General features: G+C 40.9%; 1 protein-coding gene across 2 annotated transcripts in view; it reads right to left on the bottom strand.

The window, feature by feature from the left end:
• igsf3 (immunoglobulin superfamily, member 3) overlaps positions 1 to 20,917 on the bottom strand; it is a 168,994-nt gene that overhangs the window by 5,381 nt on the left and 142,696 nt on the right. For both annotated transcript variants that reach the window (XM_037539313.1, XM_037539314.1), the window contains exons 7-8: positions 5,157 to 5,567; positions 535 to 948 (exon numbers count right to left, since the gene is read on the bottom strand). In XM_037539313.1, coding sequence (XP_037395210.1) covers positions 535 to 948; positions 5,157 to 5,567 — 825 coding nt within the window. The remainder of the gene's footprint in view (positions 1 to 534; positions 949 to 5,156; positions 5,568 to 20,917) is intronic.

Genomic DNA, 20,917 nt, shown 5'->3' with positions numbered 1-20,917 from the left:
AGTTTCCCTCCCCAGTTCTAACAGTTTGTTCAAGTAAAATATGCCTAAAAATTCAGAGACCTCTGAGGAAAATATAAGAAATTAACACTCCAGCTACTCTGTCCTGGAACAGCCATGCTACAATGGTCAATGCAAGGACCATAGTGGAACCATAAAAGATTGCAGGCATTTTTCTTATAGATTTCATGCATGTCCTCCTGGCTTGGCTGTGTGGTCTTTAGCAAACTAGTGAAACTGTTTTGTTTAGCAGATGGGAAAAAATTTTTAGCAAACATATATAGAAATAGGTTTCTGAGGGGAAAAAAACACTGTACACTGACACCAAAACCTCATCTCAAGCATGGTGGTGGTAGTATTATGGCATGGGGCTGTGTTGTTGCCTGAGGCTCTGGACAACTTGGAGTCATCCAGGGATAACTGAATTCCGAATGCTTCAAAAAGCATTTAGTTGTAGTTGTTGTGCATAAAAGACGTTCCACTAGATACTTAAATGTAACGGTTCACAAACAGTACAACTATAAGAACTAGACATACCTTGCTCCAGGATATTAACAACGGTGGCTCCAGAGTTGTTGTTAGCCAGGCGGTACCAGATGTTGCGTGTGTTCAGCAGCCACTCCTCTACACGGCAGTAGTACCTCCCTGCATCTCCAGGGCGTGCTCTCTGGATGGTCAAGCTGTATGCGTCCAAGGCAGGGCGTTCAAACTGCAAACGGCCTGGTTCACCTGTAGGACTGCAGTTTCCGTTGCCAAACACAGAGTCATGCCCAATGGAGAAAATGCACTCCTGGTCATCCTCCTCTTCATTCTCAGAGTGGGACACGTACCATGACACAGAGAAGCGAGAGTCTTTAGAGGACTGGGAATTTATATTGCAGTTCAAACGGATTGATCCAGACTCGGGAACTGTCATGTTAGATACCACATCCTCCAACTGCAATTTGACCCCTACCATGATAAGACAGACACACACACACACACACAGAGAGAGAGAGAGAGAGAGGGGGAGAGAGAGAGAGAGAGAGAGAGAGAGAGAGAGAGAGAGAGAGAGAGAGAGAGGGGGAGAGAGAGAGAGAGAGGGGGGGGGGGGGAGAGAGAGAGAGAGAGAGAGAGAGAGAGAGGGAGAGGGAGAGAGGGAGAGAGAGAGAGAGAGAGAGAGAGAGATGGAGAGAGGGAGAGATGGGGAGAGAGAGGGAGAGAGAGAGAGAGAGAGAGAGAGAGAGAGGGGGAGAGAGAGAGAGAGAGAGAGAGAGAGAGAGAGGGGGAGAGAGAGAGAGAGAGAGAGAGAGAGAGAGAGAGAGAGAGAGAGAGAGAGAGAGAGAGAGAGAGAGAGAGAGAGGGAGAGAGGGAGACAGAGAGAGAGAGAGAGAGAGAGAGAGGGAGAGAGGGAGAGAGAGAGAGAGAGAGAGAGAGAGAGAGAGAGAGAGAGAGGGGGAGAGAGAGAGAGAGAATACATTACAAACCTGCAAAGAGCCCAGGGAGTGAAAGACAGTACTAACAATTTCATAGGACAAACAGCCTTGCTTTGACACCTGAAACATTTGATCTTTATAGGTGATTCTAAGAAAACCATGTAAGAGGGTGAGCTGCCAAATGAAACATTGACAAGCATGGGTCATGTACTCCCAAAACATTACACTAACATCGTTTTAAGTGGATGGGAAAGTTGTTTTATACTTGGAACCTCACACCTAAAAAAGTAGCAGAACTAGCTGTTTCTGTGCAGCACTGCAGTCCCAGATGAGAGTGTGGATTAACACTCTTTGCATGAGAACTCACAGGTTTCTCTCACAGCATCTAAGCTGTGATCAGACTAAAAATAAGAAAACCATTTTTTGTTCTGTCTGAGCTTGCAGCCCCCATCATATTTTCTCCTCATGAAAAAGCAGAGAAATATCACTTTAGAGACAGCAGATAAGGGGTGTTGAACTTCTCATCTACATCTGTTTTTAAAGACATATTTCTGGATGCTATCCCAGGATGCCGTGCACCCAAGCGGTTTAATGAGAACCTCCCCTCAATCCCAGGGGAAATTAGGTTAGAGATTTCAGCACATATTTAGATATAATATGAGGGAAATATGAGCTCCGTGATGTGATGCTGGATAATAACTAAATTCCCCAGCGGCAGAGGCCTCTCTGGTAGCGGCGTGCTGAAATGGGGGTTAGATAGTGCATGCTGCAGCGATCACCCTTAATGCCTTTGTTCTGTAGAATATCAAATGAAGGACTCAAAAGTACCATGCTGAGCTTGTGCTCCCAAACTAATCACCAATTAATTTAGTTAGTGAGTAAGAGCATCAGTGGGATAGAAGATGGTGGGACCATCTCTCATTGGGCCAAATGAGGACCAAGGAGGGTTCATCAAAAACATACATGGATGCAAACATAGCACTGCTTTATTATTGTCTGAATTACATTTAAAAAAGGACACTCCAGCCAAAACAAAAAAGGTACCACTGCTTCACCTGTTGTCAACTTATTTGCATCCCACTGTGGTGCCACACTAGTCTCTAGACTGAGATTATCAGCAGCTAGGATAGAAGTCAGGAGTGGTTGACACCATTCTCAATGTTTTTGTCATGTTTTTGCATAAAGCTGGGTATTGCAGTGAGAGAGCACTGATGTACAAAAAACATGAAAAGGATATAAAACTGATTTCTGTAAAACTGATCAGGCTGAAGCCACAGATCATGCATGCACACACACAGTCACACACTCACATACTTGTACATTTGACCATACACAGGCACATGCATAAGTATCTGAGATATCTTCTTGTCTTCAGCTTTGACACAACAACAAAACATATGTGGGTGCCTGACAATGTTCAGAAAATGCCCTCTCTCTGCCCTTGCCACGTTTCAGTGCAGCAGATGCCAAGCGCTCTTTGCTTTGCATGCTAAATTACCTCAGGGAGAAGCTATCCAACAGGCCACTGCTCCAGAACAGCACCAAGGTGGTCACCTTTGTGTAAGGCAGTGATGTAAGAGTGAGCCACTAGTGAGTGTGTGTGTGTTGTTTGGGGTTGGAGGGGGCTGACTGGGGGCAAGTGGGGAAAATGTTTGGGATAGGGCAGGTGTCTCTGAGCCACAGGGTCATCATATAATGGCTCCATGTGGCCTAGCTGTCACAGAAGCAGCGCAGAACAGGCCCATTCAAACAATCACCTGAGCCCAGCACATGCATATGCCCTGAAGTCACCCAAGCAGGTCTGCAAGGGTGTTGATGAAACTGGGAGGAGGGAGGATGATGAAGGTTGTGCATCATTTTGTAGTCAGTGACATGCCCAAGGAACTTCAGGTTTAAGCGGTTTTCATCACACCCTGTGGTGATCAAAAATGTTCCAAAAACCAATGTGTTTTGTTTTAGGTACATTTCACTCTAAGTTATATTGGGTCCTATGAATTACAAGCTTGTTAGGTAGTCAAAATACAACTACTGCTACTAATGTACTACAAGCCAATAATTAACATCTACTAAATTGCATACATGTCAAAAACGACAATCAGCGTAAACAATAGTTAACTACTACCAAAGTCATTCGTCTATCATCCTGGCACAGACTACGTTGATGAGATTGTTAAGGCCATTGCACACCAAATTTATCACAAAGTAGGTACAGTAAAAAGTGCTGCTGTAGTACACAGACTGCATCATAGAGAGAGTGCTGATAAACGTTCATTTTTTACACTCTTCTTGTATCAATCTGATGAAATAAAATTTTCCATATAATTCTACACAATGCATACTTTCATTAAAAACAATGGTTTCAAACTTTTGGATGCTGCTTAACACAACATGGTGTTTCCAGTATGTGGTGGCCTTAGCCTTATGATGTCTAATAAATGTGAAGGAGAGTTTGGTTGTATGTAGCATACATGTAGAAAAAAAATTCCATTTTGACTATTTATTAACTTCACAATTCAAATGACTGGTGATATTCAGGAAAAATGTATGCAAAACCAAACCGGCAGGCTTAGGAACTCATCGGTTAACCACAGGGTGTGAATTAAAAAAAAAAACAAAAAAAAAAACAACTTAGACACAGTGCTTGTCTCAATGCTAATGGAAAACTGCAAAATGATATGTTTATAGAGGTCCACGAAGCTCCTTGCAGCAGGGATCCTGGTGTTTGTTTGGGGTTTGTGCTAGAGCAGCAGCGGTGTGCTACTCACTACCTGCCATTTACAGCACAAAGGCTGTTCTACATTGTCTTCCCATGGGCTGGATGAGAGCATTAGAACATCCCAGGGGCTTGGCCCTCATATGGGGAGTTTCCCTGTGACATCTGATGTATGTACGCCTTTGAGGAGTCTCTCTTTCAAACACACTGACACACACACACAGACACGCTCAGACACAGACACACACACACACCATGATGAATGATTCAGCCTGAGCAGGCAGAAGCAGTGTGGCTGAGCTCCATGCCAGTCTCTGGGGAGGGATGTTTTCAGGCCACTCGCTCTAATCTTCTCTGTGCCAGGGGAGGCAGATGGCTACGCTAGCTCATGGGAATGGAACACACACCTACCACTGATTGTGAATGACGAACACCACCCTGAGCTTGCCTTAAGTGCTGAGCTAAGTGCTGGACAGATGCCAGCATTAAAAATGCTTAATTATTAGCCCAATAATATATGGAAAATATGTCCCAAGCTATATGAGCAGGACAATTTTTTCTGTGATTAAGTAATCACCAGTGAGATCGTAGTCCACTGTGAATCTGCAATATCTGTAGTTTTGCAACTATGACAGCAATATTTTCAGAGTGAATTACTCTTGCTAATTTGCTGAAGCAGGAGATTCCTCAGTAATAGATATGCTCTTTTAATTCACCTCCTTTTGGTGGCTGGAAGATGAAATGTATGCTGCTAAAAATTGAAGAAGACACAGTTCCCTTTTCCTCTTTATAGGTGTACTGTAATTTACAACACTTAACAATAATAAAACTATTATTGTTAAGCATGACCTACATGTACATTAAATCTCAGCTGACTGATGATTTGGGGATTACACAATTACACAAATACTTTATCCTGTAAGGGCCAATCAAATCCCTTGCAAATAACATAACGGACCCTACACCAGTAAAACTCCAGTAGTGCCAACTTGGTTTTCAGACTACCATAACCAAGGCTCTCACACTCTTACCTGGTTGCCTCACCACTACGTGTGTGAAGCCAGATGAGTCTCTGGCCAGGCGGTACCACGCTCCATCTGGATCCATGAGCCACTCCTCCACCAGACAGTAATATATCCCAGAGTCGCTGGTCTCGGCGTGGTGCAGAGTAAGGCCATACAGGTGGGGTGAGAGGCGCTCGGACTGCACGCGACTACGCAGGCGCTCCTCCTCCGCATACACACCATACTCAAACGCCCCTGTCCGCTCGATCTTTAGCAGTAGCTCATCTGGCTCACCCGCCTCACCCTTCCGGGCGTACCACAGCACAGCATGCTGTGACTCCTCATTGGTCTGTGAGGCAATGGAGCAGTTGATCCGCACACGGCTGTCCTCCAAAAACTGCAGGCTCTGGTTAGACTTGTGAACCCGCAGCTTGCTCACTAGAGAAAAAGCAAAAAGAGAATGGGTTTATATTTAAATACCAGGGGGTGTAAATCTCCGACCTCAGCATGATTCAACCTTATTACAATGTTTTCAAGTAAAACTTAATTGAATGTCAAGTGAATATACAAATGTGACTGAGGGAACTATTTACAGTAGTGGAATACAGCATTAAAAATGAAAAATAACACACCAAGATTATGATTGAAAATAGACTGAGAAATTTATTTTATCCAAAGCAACATTTTATTAAACATTATTACAGTCGAGTCTAAAATGACAAAATCAGTACAGTTAAACTGACACCTTGAGATTGACACATTTTTACATGCATCCATTTTATACATATTTTGTTTATTAAATGTGTTGTAAGATTGGAGAAATAGGGGTGTATACATTTATGACTTACTGTACGAATATAGTGTGTCATTGCTGACAGAACAAAAACTATGAAAAAAAAAATCCATTATCAACCTCTATCAAATGTCAAGTTCAAGCTAAATTTGACAAATTTCCACAAATGAAAATCAACACACCCTGCTACACTACATGGTCATCTTTGTAGACACCTGCTCATTCAACATTTCATCTGAAATTAAGGGGATTAATAGGGACTTTTAATAGGGACATTTCCCCTTTTGCTGAAGTCCATGGCTTAACACTAAGTGTATGATGTTAATGATTTTGAGTGATGAGTTCTGGATCACAAACCCCACTCCAGCTCATCACAAAGGTCTCTGATAGAGCTTCATCACCCCTCCATCATTATATCATTCCATCCTGATGCATGGCATTGAGCACACTGACCCCATGTGCAGCTGCTACACAGAGTTCCATTCTATTGGCAATGCTTTTCTATGGAGATATTCTATAGGTGTGCCTAAAAGTAGCTGAATGGACTCATTTTAAGGTGTCTACAAACTTGGACATACAGTGTATACTTGAGGTTTTATACAGGGTTAATGCAGAGTCAGAACATCAGCGAGTGGATGGGAAAGGAGTTTGAGGATAGAGGAGAAGTGGTGGGATGGAGAATAAGATGTCTGTCGGAAGCTGTCGAGGAAAGCTGAGCTGCAGGCTCCCACAGTGCTTAGATTGGATTACGTACAGGTGCATCAGGTGTGACCGCCACAGCCACTGCCTGCCATTTCACACCATGAGAGGATTTACAAAAGCCAGTGTGGAGGAACACACTCTGAAGCAAGCAAGCACACACACACTTGTACAGAGACGCACAAGTAGCTAATATGCATACACTGGCTAAAAGAGACACTAATCTAAAGTTACAAGAAAACTGAACAGATGTCCTGCATGAGCGTATCTGCTATTCTGGCACAGGCAGAGCTTTGTGCAAACAGACAAAGCATGCTTTCCAAATACATATTAAGCATATGGTCTTGCACTAAACACTTTCGCACACACGCACACACACATGCACACACGCACACACAGCACCTCTTATCGTGCAAGTACCAAATTGGAGGGATTAGCTGTGAATGTGCAGAGCCCCCCACCCGTGTCTTTTAATACCTAAAAATTCATGAGCAGCTGCAAAACTTAACATTTTCTCTTTTTTCATGCTTTAATGGCTCTTTGCTAAACATCCAATTTTCCACTGACACTTTGGTGCCATAATCCCTGCAGCACATCTCCGACTGTAGCTTGAGTGAGGGCCTGAGTGTCTGTCCAAAGCCTGGAGTTCCTCCAGCTGCCCAGGGGCAGTCACAAACCTTCATGGTCTCAACACAGAGGCCAACCTCCTCCCTGCCACACCCTGCACCTCTCCATTTCTGAATTTTCCCTGGAGTGTTATCCTACTCACAGAGAGCCTTCAGTTTATGTAACTGTCCTCCCTTAGAAAGCACTAAACTAGGCCTGTCATGAGTATGTATACATATACAGTACTGTGCAAATGTCTCAGGTGCCTATGAAAACTGCTTAAAGGCTCTTGTCTCAGCATTAAGTATTTTTCTGCAAGTAGAAACACCATAAATCATTATGATAGGTGCAAATACACATAAATACAGTGCAAGTAAAACAAAAGGATTTGTTAAATTCCATCAGTACCATGCATGATTTAAAGTAATGAAATATTTGAACAGCCAAATCATGTGTTAGATGATAACCAGCATTAATACAAGGCAGCCATGAAGAGAGGTCGGAAAATTGTTAAATTGACATATTGGTGGACATATAATCAGTACTTATTGTGTTAAGCAAATGACTGACTGCCCAGAAAAACATTTTAATTACAATAATAACGCAATGTCATTGGCAGGGTTGAGATGCATCAGAATACAAGTACTGGGAAAACGTATTTAGAATACAGAAGTATGTCTATTAATTACATTTTGTAAAGGCAGTACACTATCAGTGTTTATGAACAATGTTGAGAATCAGTGCACAAAATGTATCAAACATGTTCATTAGATGAGGGACCTCAAGTAACGACTTCTTTACAAACACTGAAGTTCCTGCTAAAGCCTCAGTAGGCTGATTAATCAATGTGATTGGTTATTACTCTCAGTGTTAGAGCTCTTTTAAAGGAATGATCACACTAATAATCACTTCAGTAGTGGACATGTTTGTAAGTGATGGGTGAGAGAGGAAAAAAAGGTTTTTCCATTTTTTAATGATAAGGAATCTTTCCTCATGCTTAAAGAACACATACTGCCATTTCTGATATGTTAACTAACAGATGCCCTTGTTAACAAGCATCGAGCTGAGAGACAGGGGGAGGTGAAAGGCCAGAGAGAGCGAGATCAGTTATGCCATCTTGGACTCATGACCCTGGATGGATTGTTGTGCCATTTGATTAGGTGGCAATTTGCAATATGATGATTGCAAAATATATTTGAAAATCTTTCTTCCTGGTCTTGATTACTAATATAACCAATAGCCCTGCACTGAACAAAATGTTACATATAAATTACAAGAAAGATGAAATGGCATCAGTACTAACAGGAACAGCAGTGAAAATCAGTTTTCAATTCACTACAATGGAACACAAACTGTGCCAAGTGGTGCATGAAACAAGATTTAGCCACTATATCAAAACAAAAGGGAAAGCAAGTTTTAGAAAGTCATTATTCTGTGCCCCTAGTTCTTTTGTGAGGCCACCATGGTTCTGTATATGTGGGGCTGCCTCAAGTCGAGACCATCTGTCAGTAGAATTTCACTCTCTCTCTCAGATTGGTGAGTGCACAAGGGTGGCCTGAAAGGTCTGTATATGTGCGTTCATGTGTGTCTAGTGCTCTGCTTGAGCTTTTTAGACATATTTTCACAGCTAACAGGCATTTTTTCTCCACTCTAAAAGCACAATGGAATTTTGCCTACACACTGAAATGAGCCATCATCGCCTGGCTACACTCTGAGGGACTCTCTCGTGCCCCTGACGGCCATTCCAGAGGGAATTACTCCTGGAATGCTGCAATCATTTGCCAGAGACTTACTGCAGAATCTCTCAGGCTGGAACCGCTATCGGATTGGATTGGCACACACCAAACTACTCACAAATTTTTCTTTCTAATTTGGAGCTTGCCGGCTGAGCCACAGAAATTTAAAGATGAAAGCTAGGTAAAATGCCTGTTGCTTCCCAACAGCATGGTCTTTGTTCAGCTATTCATCATACAAGCTGCTATAAACTAAGCTCAAACTTAAAGACTTTTGGGACATCAATGGGTTAGCATCACTACTCAATAATATCAATAAAAATTACTATAGTGTGGTATTAAAGGACTGCATTGTGTTATATTGGAAAGTCTAAACGGAAGGTTTACTTTGAAGTGAGCAAAATCCAATTAAAAAACAATATAGACTTGGTGTCCTCATTAATGCTAAGTCAAATTAACAAGTTATCGCTTATTAAAGTCGCTTTAAAATCAACATTTCTATATGTAAACATAGCAACATGGGACATCTATTAGGCTGCACAAGTAAATGAGTAGTTGGTGCCTTGAATGCATCCACACTATGTCAAGGAAGACAGTGTGAGAAACCTTGATGGCATACGGCAAAGAGGGAGAAACTGCCTCTGGAAGCTGACAGTGCAAATCGAAAGACATTTGGATAAGGTCACTTTAACAGGATAGATAAAAACAGCAACGAATAGCCTTCAATCATTAAAGAACTCAATAAACACCCTCAATCAAAACTGTACATCATTAGCTTTACAAAGTTGATTAAGAGGGCTGCCATGAGGAAATGAAACCAAAGCCTCAAAGTCCTGGTCCTAATATAAAACACCATATTCTTCTCCTCTAATGTCTGGTGGTAGAGATTTTACAGTCCTACAGAGTTGTATTTTGGTGTTTTTCTGCATCATAACACCAATTACTGGCAAAAGCATGAAAAAGACTTTCTGTGACTGACACGCCTGCAGTTCTAGCATCAGTTCCTCAATTACTAAATAAGATATTTTTGAGCAAAGCTCAAAACAGACAGAATTGAAAAATACGTATATTAGTGCTAAAAATGTGAAAACAAAGCCTCTATACATTACTGATTATTTATTGCATTTTCTAAAGTTTTTTTGTGTCTAGCCTACTATATACTGACACCTCGCTTACAGAGTGCACATGCTTTATATTTCAGAGTGCTTTACCCTCATGTATGGGGACATCATTATGAGCAACAAACTCCTTTACACACATTAGGTAATTTCTCTGAGCAGTTGAAGCAGCCTGGGGTTAATACGTGGCTGCTCTGAGTCAATTCTTAGTGGGTAATTATGTAAAGTATAGGCACTGGGAATATGTGGCATGCATATAAAGTCCTCCTCAATCATACATCTGTCTCAGTGCCATACATCATGTATGGGTGCTGGAGTATTTGAGTATAAGTTTGTGTATCTTTAATTAGTCCCCTGGGGAACGGTGCAAAGAGAGAAAGAAGCCAAATGACTGGAAACACTTGTCCTCTCTGTTTCGCATTAAGCAAGCAGCAATCAAAAACACACTAGTAGTAGCAGCTACATTCAGTCCCCACAGAAAACAGAGCTGTGAATGTGAAGATTCCAATGGGGGGTGGGGGGGGGGGGGGGAAGAGAGAGAGAGAGAGAGAGAGAGAGAGAGAGAGAGAGAGAGAGAGAGAGAGAGAGAGAGAGAGAGAGAGAGAGAGAGAGAGAGAGAGAGAGAGAGAGAGAGAGAGAGGGAGGGAGAGGGAGAGAGAGAGAGAGAGGGAGGAGAGTGAGAGGGAGAGGGAGGAGAGGGAGAGGGAGAGAGAGAGAGAGAGAGAGAGAGAGGGAGGAGAGGGAGAGGGAGAGGGAGGAGAGGGAGAGGGAGCGAGAGAGGGAGAGAGATTACAAAAATGACATAACAAAGAGAACATTACAAAGCTGCAAAGAGCATTAGAAGGCAAACTGTGGGCAGGCCAAAATTAATGGCAGAGTTTTCAGAGGCCAATTCATCTAACAGCTAGCTTTTCACATCCATGTTTGATTCTCTTAGGACAAATTTCACTGTACATTACAAATAAAAATATGGACGTCAATAAGGTTTTTTATTTGGAGACTTGGTCTAAAAGATCCACTTTTGGTTCCCTATAAAACTTTCAGTAAATGTTTTTACTGTTTTAGAGAGAACTATTATTGTAAATGAAATGTGTGAGAGAGATGAACCCTTTTAAAGTTTAAAGAACATTCATATAATGTTGTAGTAGGAAGAACACTAATCTGTACAGAATCTGCACTAATCTATACAGAAAGTTCTGAGAATGCACTGAAACCTCTGGTAGAGACAGTTAAAAGTTTACTTTATGACAGCCTAATGACTAATACCATGTACTGATCCATTGTTTTAACAAACAGTAAAGAAGAATGAAATATTACATGTACAATTTACTTAATGTTGTTTTGCAAGCAAATATACACTATATTGCCAAAAGTATTCACTCATCCAAAACACTGAATTCAGGTATTTCAATCACTTCCATGGCCACAGGTGTATAAAACTAAGCACATAGGCATGCAGACTGCTTCTACAAACATTTGTGAAAGAATGGGTCGCTCTCAGGAGGTCAGTGAATTCCAGTGTGGTCCCGTAATAGGATGCCACCTGTGCAAGTCTAGTTGCTACTAGATATTCCACAGTCAACTGTCAGTTGTATTATTACAAAGTGGAAGCGATTAGGAATGACAGCAACAGGCCACGTAATATGAGCGCGGTCAGCGGATGCTGAGGCACACAGTGTGCAGAGGTCGTCAACTTTCTAATCCTTCAGATTAGCTCAAGAACAGTGCGTAGAGAGCTTCATGGAATGGATTTCTATGCCCGAGCAGCTGCATCCAAACCTTGAATCACCAAGCGCAATGCAAAGCGCCGAATGCAGTGGTGTAAAATGCCACCACTGGACTCTACAGTAGAGTGGAGACGTGTTACCACATTTCTCCATCTGGCAATCCGATGGACAAGTCTGGGTTTGGCGGTTGCCAGGAGAACGGTACTTGTCTGACTGCATTGTGCCAAGTGTAAAGTTTGGTGGAAGGGGGATTATGGTGTGGGGTTGTTTTTCAGGAGTTGGGCTCGGCCCCCTGGTCTCAGTGAAAGGAACTCAATGTTTCAGCAGACGAAGAGATTTTGGACAATTTCATGCTCTCAACTTTGTGGGAACAGTATGGAGATGGCCCCTTCCTGGTCCAACATGACTGCTTTACAAGTGATGCTGTCACAAAGCAACTTTGCAGAATTCCAGTAAACCAAGGTCCATAAAGACATGGATAAGCGAGTTTGGTTTGGAAGAACTTGAGTGGCCTGCAAAGAGTCCTGACCTCAACCTGATAGTCTCCACTCATACATACACATATATATATATATATATATATATATATATATATATATATATATATATATATATATATATATTTTATATATATACCCTCCACTGGCTCCGTGGTTCTCCACCCTTTGTTCATTTAATCAGCTTGACTGCAATTTGTAGTTCTACAACTACAGACTGTAGTCTATCTATGCATAGATGTAGTCCATCTAGGCATCCTCTATGGGAAAAGTGAATGTTTTCGAAAATCTTTTCTATCAAACTCTGTGGTAAACAAAAAAAAAACTAAGTTTCCAGATCTGATACATTTTCCTCTGAATGTCACTTTAGTATGAGGCCAAGTCGTAATAACAATACTGCTACATATAAGTTAGTACTGCTGGGTATACTGGCATCCTCACCAACTTCACCAAATACATTATGTAAACCAGCAGGCTTTGTTAAGTGTCTCAGCTAGGTTGCCTACAGTAGTCTATAGTTTGAGTAGTTGGAGTTGGTATATAATGGTATTGAAGTGTAGGAGTGTTATCTTGCTTCTAGCATGGATATAACAGTTTTATTCAGACTTAACAATCTTGTAATGCTTAACAATCACACAATTCAGAGGATGTGGTGACACTCATTCAAAACCTTTTTGTTTACCACAAGGTGCAACAGTGGTGATTTTCAAAAACTCATTCATTTTTCTAGAGAAAACCAGCTTACACCTGGAGACTCAATATGGGCAGGACCCCTGTGATGCAGCGGCCTATTTTATAGAATGGTATGCAAGTCTGTCACATGTCTTCTGGATCACCTTCTCTCTCAGTTCTTGAGTCTTGGTATCACTGGCTGCATTGCTTCCCAAGGCAGATGAGTGGAGAGAGCTACAGCAATTCTACACCATCTTCACTGTTTCCAGGGTTACTCTGTTTCCCTAGACAACACAAGGTGTGGCCTGAATACCTGAGGGAACCTCACTGTGGCTGGCAGTGAGAAAAAGACCCAATTAAACGCTTACAGAATCCTCCATGACTTTACCAAGCATGATTAAATAAGCTAATTAAACCACGGTCTACCACACTCCCCATAAAACTGCAGAGCATTTCTTTTCAGCTGACAATTGAACAAGCAGAATCAATAAAATGTTTGATATAAAGCAAGAGCAAGAGCGAGAGCAACAAGGGAGCTGAGTCAAAAACGAAGCAAATCAGGCAGCACATTCAGAAAGCTCAGGGTGTGATGAGGGCTGCTGAGCTCTGACAGACGTGAGGGGAGGGAGGGGGTGGTGGGGGGTGAAAGCGTTAACAGAGAAAATGATTAGAGTGCGTTTGTGATTTTCTAAGAGGCTGTGTTAGACAGCGAGTTTCCACCCCTCCTGAGTGTGTCCAATTTGTTGTTAGCCCCGCTTAATTGCCAAACCGTACTGCTCTACCGAGATAAAGCTGCTTTTCATTCGCTTTATTTATTGATGATGTAACAAGCACAGTGTTTCCAGATAATGCAGCTCTTTCGTCAAGAACTGCAAACACACAAAAAATGGTTTATGTCTGTTGATTTCACTCTTGTAAACATACAACAAAACTGACATTTTCGAGCCAAATTATGAAGGCAAACTCTTTGTGGGCCGTTTTCAAGTCTTCCGAGAAAGTAGAGGCATGTTTCTCCAACAGCAGTGAGCATTGCCAACTATTTTCTCTCATTCCAAGTCTCTCTGACAAAAACATCCTGAAAAATATGCCATACTAAAATACATGTGAGCTGCAAATGAAGTGAGACCCATGCTTTTCGGTGCGCCTCCAATTCCATTATTAGAATAGCAATCTTTCAAAGGCCCTGTTGATGACACAAAATCATGAGCAGTCATTAGGGCTGAATAAGTTAATTGCTAGCTGCTAATTCCAACCCAAACTGACAGATGAAGGGGTCCTTAGGACTGCCAATCACCCACGATCTAAACCATGTCCCACTTCATGCATAATCATGAGTGTGAAGAGTTCATCTCTTTGCTGGCATGTGGGTGGAGGAGGGGTGGTTGAGGTCTGCTGGTAAACACACTGCCTTTTGGTGTGCTCTCTTCTCTGAAGCTGTCAGAAAGGAGGCTCATTTGCAGCCTTGCAGATTGTAAGTGAATTTGACTGGAGTGGTGACAGGTGAAGGAGGAGCTGAACAGAGCAGTGGAAAAGCAGGTGGGGGGTAGAATTGAACTGAATGGATGCAAGGATGAGAGAAAAGTGAATACCAAAGGAAGAAGCATAAGACAGAGAAGAACAAGTAAGTGGACTTAGCTGTGAGTTAAGGTGAAATATCAAATTTACACAATTTTCATCTGACCTTTAAATGTAGCCCATCAGCCAGGACAAGTTTTAGTTCTAAAGTTTGCTTCTTTTGTTTTGCACTGGAGCTACAAGGCTACTGCAGCTACCAAGAAATGGAAGCTTATACTCCAGCAATTAGTTTCAAGAAACTGCACTTGTTGAGAAACTGCAGTTGTTAAGCACTTAAGCTGTTAAGACTTATCTATAAAATGTACAAAAGTATATTATGTGGTAAAGAAAACAGAAGTAACATCCATTTTGAAGCATGATTTTTGTCTGTACTTTTGTTTTTATGTATGATGCAGTATGATATAGTGTCAGAAACCACATAAGCAAGTCAATTTGAGACTAGCCAACAACTTGATGCAGTTTGAGGCAAACAACTGGTGATATAAACATGTTTTCACATATGAATTTGTGGTGTGTAAACTTCAATTACTTGATAGCTACATTAGCCTTCAGAACAGAACTTCACATATCAAACATGTCTTGGCTGAAATTTCATAAATTTTTGCTTAAGTTTTGAAAAGTGACTGCTACAGGGAGGAAGCAGACAGAAGAGAACACTGGGGGCGGAAGGAGAGAAGTACCATGAAGAGAACAGAGAGGAGCTGTTTGAGAAGAGATAAGGAAAGATGAGGGATGTGGTTGGTAAATATGACTGGAGATGAAAACATGGAAGGAAGGAAGGAAGGAAGGAAGGAAGGAATACTGAAAAAGGTAAAGGCTGGATATTTGTCAATTTGACGTGGTAAGTTAAAAAAAGGTCATACTGAGTGGCCATTTCCAACCATCTCCACCACCATGAAGTATGGGGCAGCTTAGGGCTTCAGACTCAAGCGGTCTTCCATTAGCCTTAGCAGCTGTTAATCCAGGCAGTGGAGTCTGCAATGTGTCAGTTTAAAGACTCTGAAATGCTTTTAATCCCGCTGAAAAGCCTTGCTTCGTGCAGCCAAGTCTTGCTTTGGAGGGGAGTTTCTCAAGAGAGCAGTTTGAGCGGATCCTGCTGCTGCTGCTGAGTGAGGGATGGGGGTTTGGAGCTGCTGCCCTGTGCTGGCTACAGAAGCAGAATTGGAGTCTAATATCTATGCTAATGAGTCCAATACATCTCTGATTCTTTTGTGTCGGTGGAAGATTTCCAGGCTTCTTCAACAATGTAATTAAGATTGGGGTAATTATGTGGATCTACGCTCGGGTAGGGAGTCTGCAAATGATCCCTCAATGTGCCCCCCTCACACATACTGCTCCTCTACATCCTCTGACGTTTGTCCTCTTTTTCTGCATGGCCAGGGAGTCACTGCGAGTGCGCTCATCCTTCTCTATGACACAGAAAGAGAGGTACTCTGTAAGGTCAATTCTGGGAATGATACTATTAGAAGGCTGAGTGGAGACAGACAGAAAATAACTAGTCCCTTGAGAGGTGCTCATGTAGGTATACAGTGTAGCATAGATGCTAAAAAATAGACACAAAATCCATTTATAGTCATTATTTCAAACTAGTTGCTTTCAAATCTGTGTATGCAGTGCTTGAGTGACTGAGTAGGAGTACATGACTGAGCTTTCACTTAGAGCCTCATCTACATGTGAAAGAGCAGTGAGGGATCAGGTAAGCTGCCTCATGCACCATTGCATTTAACCTACAACACACATCACATACACACTTATGGTAGCAGATAGGATGGATTTTAATATTATGGGACATCAGGTAAAAGCGAGGATATGAGAAATTGGACAGCGAGTTGGCTGTTATGTGTGAAATACATGTATAGGCCATAAATGACATTGTTTTATGTAATTTCCCTCCAAAACAACTTTAATTGGCTTATTTAGGTTTCATTTTTGCTCATATTAAAAGCATATATAAGTATGATGGTTAGCCTTAGCTGATGCTTAGCTTAAACCGGAAAAAAGAAGTTTTTTTTTTTTTTTTTTTTTTTTAAATGTGTTACTTGAACAATCAAACACTTTAGTAGATACAATACTGTGCAAAAGTCTGCTATGAAAATGATATGATAAGGTATTAACATTATGTTAGTACTATATATTTGCTCAAAAACTCCAACATTATAATAATAACATTAATAGTGTAATTGACTGAGCTTATCAATTTCCTAGGGTCTCCCTGAAGAAGCCAATTATTTACAATCTCCATCCAATACCTAGTTTAGCTAATCAGTCCTTCACCAAATTAAATCTGGTGCTGCTAATGGAATTAAACAAGTACATACAGTAGCTAAAGTGCAGAGAGAAGCCAGGAACCAAACCTGTGTACATTCTTCTAACAGAGATAATAACAACAGTTAAAAATATTATGTTTTACAATACTTATGCTTACTTGCATTTATGATGGGGGGAAAAACACACTAACTGCCTGAAATAGAGTTTTAAACAATTGTCCTGTATTGTAATAGTAAATCACAACTATAAATGTATTAAAAAAAATACATCAGTGAATCTGTATCTGTACTTCATTTGTTACAAATCCATCTATAAGGCTCTAAATACTGGAATTACAGCACTCTACAAAAAACCCACCATGAACTAAGTGATTGAGCAATCTTATGACCACTCACAAAACAGTACAATATACATAGAACCCCTTTTCCAATGAATTTGGGACGTTGTGTTAAACATAAATAAAAACAGAATATGATGATTTGCAAATCCTTTTCAACATATATTCAATTGAATGCACTACAAAAGACAAGATATTTAATGTTGAAATGGATAAACTTTGTTTTTTGCAAATATTCACTCATTTTGAATTTGATGCCTGCAACACGTTCCAAAGAAGTTGGGACAGGGGCAAGAAATTTAGGGATTTCATCATCTACAGTCCAGAATATCATCAAAAGATTCAGAGAAATCTCTGCAAGTAAACGGCAAGGCAGAAAGCCAACATTGAATGCCCGTGACCTTCGATCCCTCAGGCAGCACTGCATTAAAAACCGACATCATTCTGTAATGGATATTACCACATGTATGAAGAAAAAAAAAAAAAAAAAACAGCAATGATAACCTGACTCAGAATGTAACTGTGTGGATGCTGCTTACATAGATGATCATGCAGTATCTTTGGAGGTGGAGGTTTATTTATTGAGCCGTGCATTATAATTCCAATTCTGTAGTGATGGGAGTTATGAGTCTCCTTACCAAACTATGTGAACTGTATTTTGATTTGATGCCAACTAGTAGGCATCCGTAGGTTACACTTTTAACCTATGACTAAGGGATCCCACCTTCATGGTTTCATACTGTCACTATTTCTAAATGTGCAATAAGAAGAGAAAGCACAATAGCACTTTTTTCTTTTCAAATACTGATACTGAAATACTGGCCAACACCGACTCAATATTTCCTCTCTAAAGGGCTCATAACATTGAAAAACTAATTTTCCCAGATTTTTTGGAATAAAGGTGTTTGATGTAGCGTATAACCACTGTTGTGGCTGTTGAATGCACCATTCCCTACCTAGTACATATAGTCCAAACATGAAAACTAAGCTGCAAAATGTCAGAAAGAAAAGAAAAAAAAACCAAAAACAAACAAAAAAAACCCCCACACATTTACATGTTCACCTATTCAGCCCACAGCAAATTGGATCTGCCCGCTCAAACTAACAAAATAAGGAGTGTTTCAGCAAAGACTGCTTTAAATAAGGCACAATACAGGGTACCCGAACAGAACTGTGTTCAGTTACATAAATCATTCTTAAAGCCACAGTAACAAGTGTGTTTTATTCTTATCCTTCTTCTATACAAACATTGGTTAGAAAATTGTCATGTTAAAAATGAATAACACCAACATTCTAAGTGGTCCTAAGGAAATAAAAAATAAATACAAGTATAATGTAGGGTATTGGCCCTTAGAAACTACTAAGCTTTAAATGATCTTTAAATGATTTTTAACTGAAACACTTAAGATGAGCCTCTAAAAGTAACGTGATAAACTACTCAAATCATCTACTACCCCACTGGAAGAAATACACAGCTAACATCACATCACACAGCGTGAGTGAGAGCAATTTCAGAGGGATTTGTTATGGGATTATAGCCGATACCTTTTATCAGATCGGTGCCAAAACTAGCTTTTAGTTTTGTGTTAAACCTTCACAAAAAATTCACAAAAGGGCTTATAAATAGTTCTGCTAAACTATGGATAAGAGAAAGGAATTTTTAGAAGTTTGGTCAAAGGGAACTTTATATAGTTGAGTCCTTTGTAATATCTTGCATTCTCTGATGGACAGATGTAGGAAAGGAACTTGACTATGTAAATTGCATTAGTTAGCATAGTAATCTCTGAAGGCTTATAGACAGTTCAGTGACTGAATTTGAGGCATGTGTGAAAATCTTTCAAGATGAAAAATATTTAAAATGAGGTAAGAAAGGAATTATGTTAGCAAATGTTAAGTATGCGTGCATGAAGGTTGAGGAGGCTTTTTGCTGACTCAGGCCTGACCTTGTGTATCTCCTTAGAGCCAATTAATCATTGAGCTTTTATGAAATGATTTTCCATGTGAATGCTTTAGAAGCCAACGCAGTTCATCCATCTTCCACTGTGTGTCTGTGAATGTCAAAGAGCAAGGTCTATTGCCTTGGCAGCCGGATGGAAAATAAGGCATCAGACAAAGCACTAGTGATTAAATTAGGACCCGAGAGCACCATTCTGAGAGAGATAAGGTCCTCTGTGGAGAGGCTCTGGGGATGCTGTCTAAGGCTGGCCGTGGGTCATATCACACTGCCATAAAATTAGCCACAAAAGTGTCATCATGTATCTGACGTATCAAAAGCCAAACAGGGTCATTAACTCTCGTGCTGGGCCTGAGGTGCTCACTTTCTATTCAGAGCTGAGAACTGAGGCCATTTGGGGGATAAAGATACACCTGGGCTCTGCAGCACACACCTGGCACCTGGCCTGGTTAAGCAACCTGGATAACAAGAGAGAAGGCAGGCGAGGGAAACAAGGTTTAAAAAAAAAAAAAAAAAGAAAGAAAAAAAAAGGGGGGGGGGGGGGTAAAGTGAGAGTAACGAGTTAAGGAGGGAAGGGGAGAGAGAGAGAGAGAGAGAGAGAGAGAGAGAGAGAGAGAGAGAGAGAGAGAGAGAGAGAGAGAGAGAGAGAGAGAGAGAGAGATATAGCTGATATGACTGTGGTGCCCTAAAGGCAGATTGTGGCATGTTGTGTTGGAGAACTCCACTCCTAATGAAGACAGACAGCTATGTACCATTCACAGGAGACAGCAAGATACTGGTTCCCATGGAGACAGTGAAGCTGAGTCTGCGCAACACACACTACAGACTGAGAGCTATCATGAGCCGGGCTGGCTGGTGCCCAGTAGGCATGACAGGTACGCAGTCCACTGATCCTTCACTGCCAGGACCCATTTATGTACCAGACACTTAACAGAAGCACGGGCAATGCTGGGACAGCAGCGTATTACCGACAGAATGCCTTAAAGCACATGAGAGAGATATACCGTTATTGATTACCTTTAATGATCATTTAATTAGTAGCCGGACACAGACACTTTGTTTTGTGAGTGAGGATGGCACACTCCTGTGCTTTGTTTAAAATTGAAAGGATGTTTAGGAAAGACTGTGTTGTACTTGACTTTCTGTAAGTAGGAGATCCTTCTAAGGCATATACATCACTTACACACACGCAGACATATATGTGGCATGTACACAGGTTTATTTTGTACAATGTAAGGATATGGGGTCATACATACACTATCAGTCAAAGGTTTAGACACACAAATGAATATATTATTTCCTCAATCTTAAATACATTAAAGTGCTTATGCTTAAATGCAAACAAAATTTATTTCTAAAGCCCTATTTGAGGTGGATTAGTTTTAACAGTGATGTAAGGGATTTTAATGTTTTAATGGTAATGTAAGGGATTTGACTGGCTGATTTGTATGGGATTAAGTATCTTTCTTCAAATTACCCCAGGTAATGGATCCAAACTCCCAATAAATTCTAGACAGAACGGCATTAGGCTAGTAAAACAGGCTTGTTTACCTGCAACAAAGAAATATCACATTTCAAGATAGTCAATTTTCATTCTCTTTCTAAGTAGCTCATTATCAAAATGTAGTACAGAAGTCCTGTTTTGATCCTGAGGATAAAGGAACTGTGCCAAGTCAAGCTACATTTTTGCAGGCAGCCTTGTCTCCAGGTCACAGAAAACAGAGTTGCTGTTGCCTATTACAGTACCGTGAGGTTGGTTCTAGAACTACTGTTATTTTGCTTTGAGTTCAGTGAAGAATAAGATGTATT

This window comes from Pygocentrus nattereri, chromosome 6, assembly GCF_015220715.1.
Source record: "Pygocentrus nattereri isolate fPygNat1 chromosome 6, fPygNat1.pri, whole genome shotgun sequence".
Lineage (NCBI taxonomy): Eukaryota > Metazoa > Chordata > Actinopteri > Characiformes > Serrasalmidae > Pygocentrus > Pygocentrus nattereri.
The sequence above is the reverse complement of the archived record's forward strand: the minus strand, read 5'-3'. Positions and strand labels throughout refer to the sequence as shown.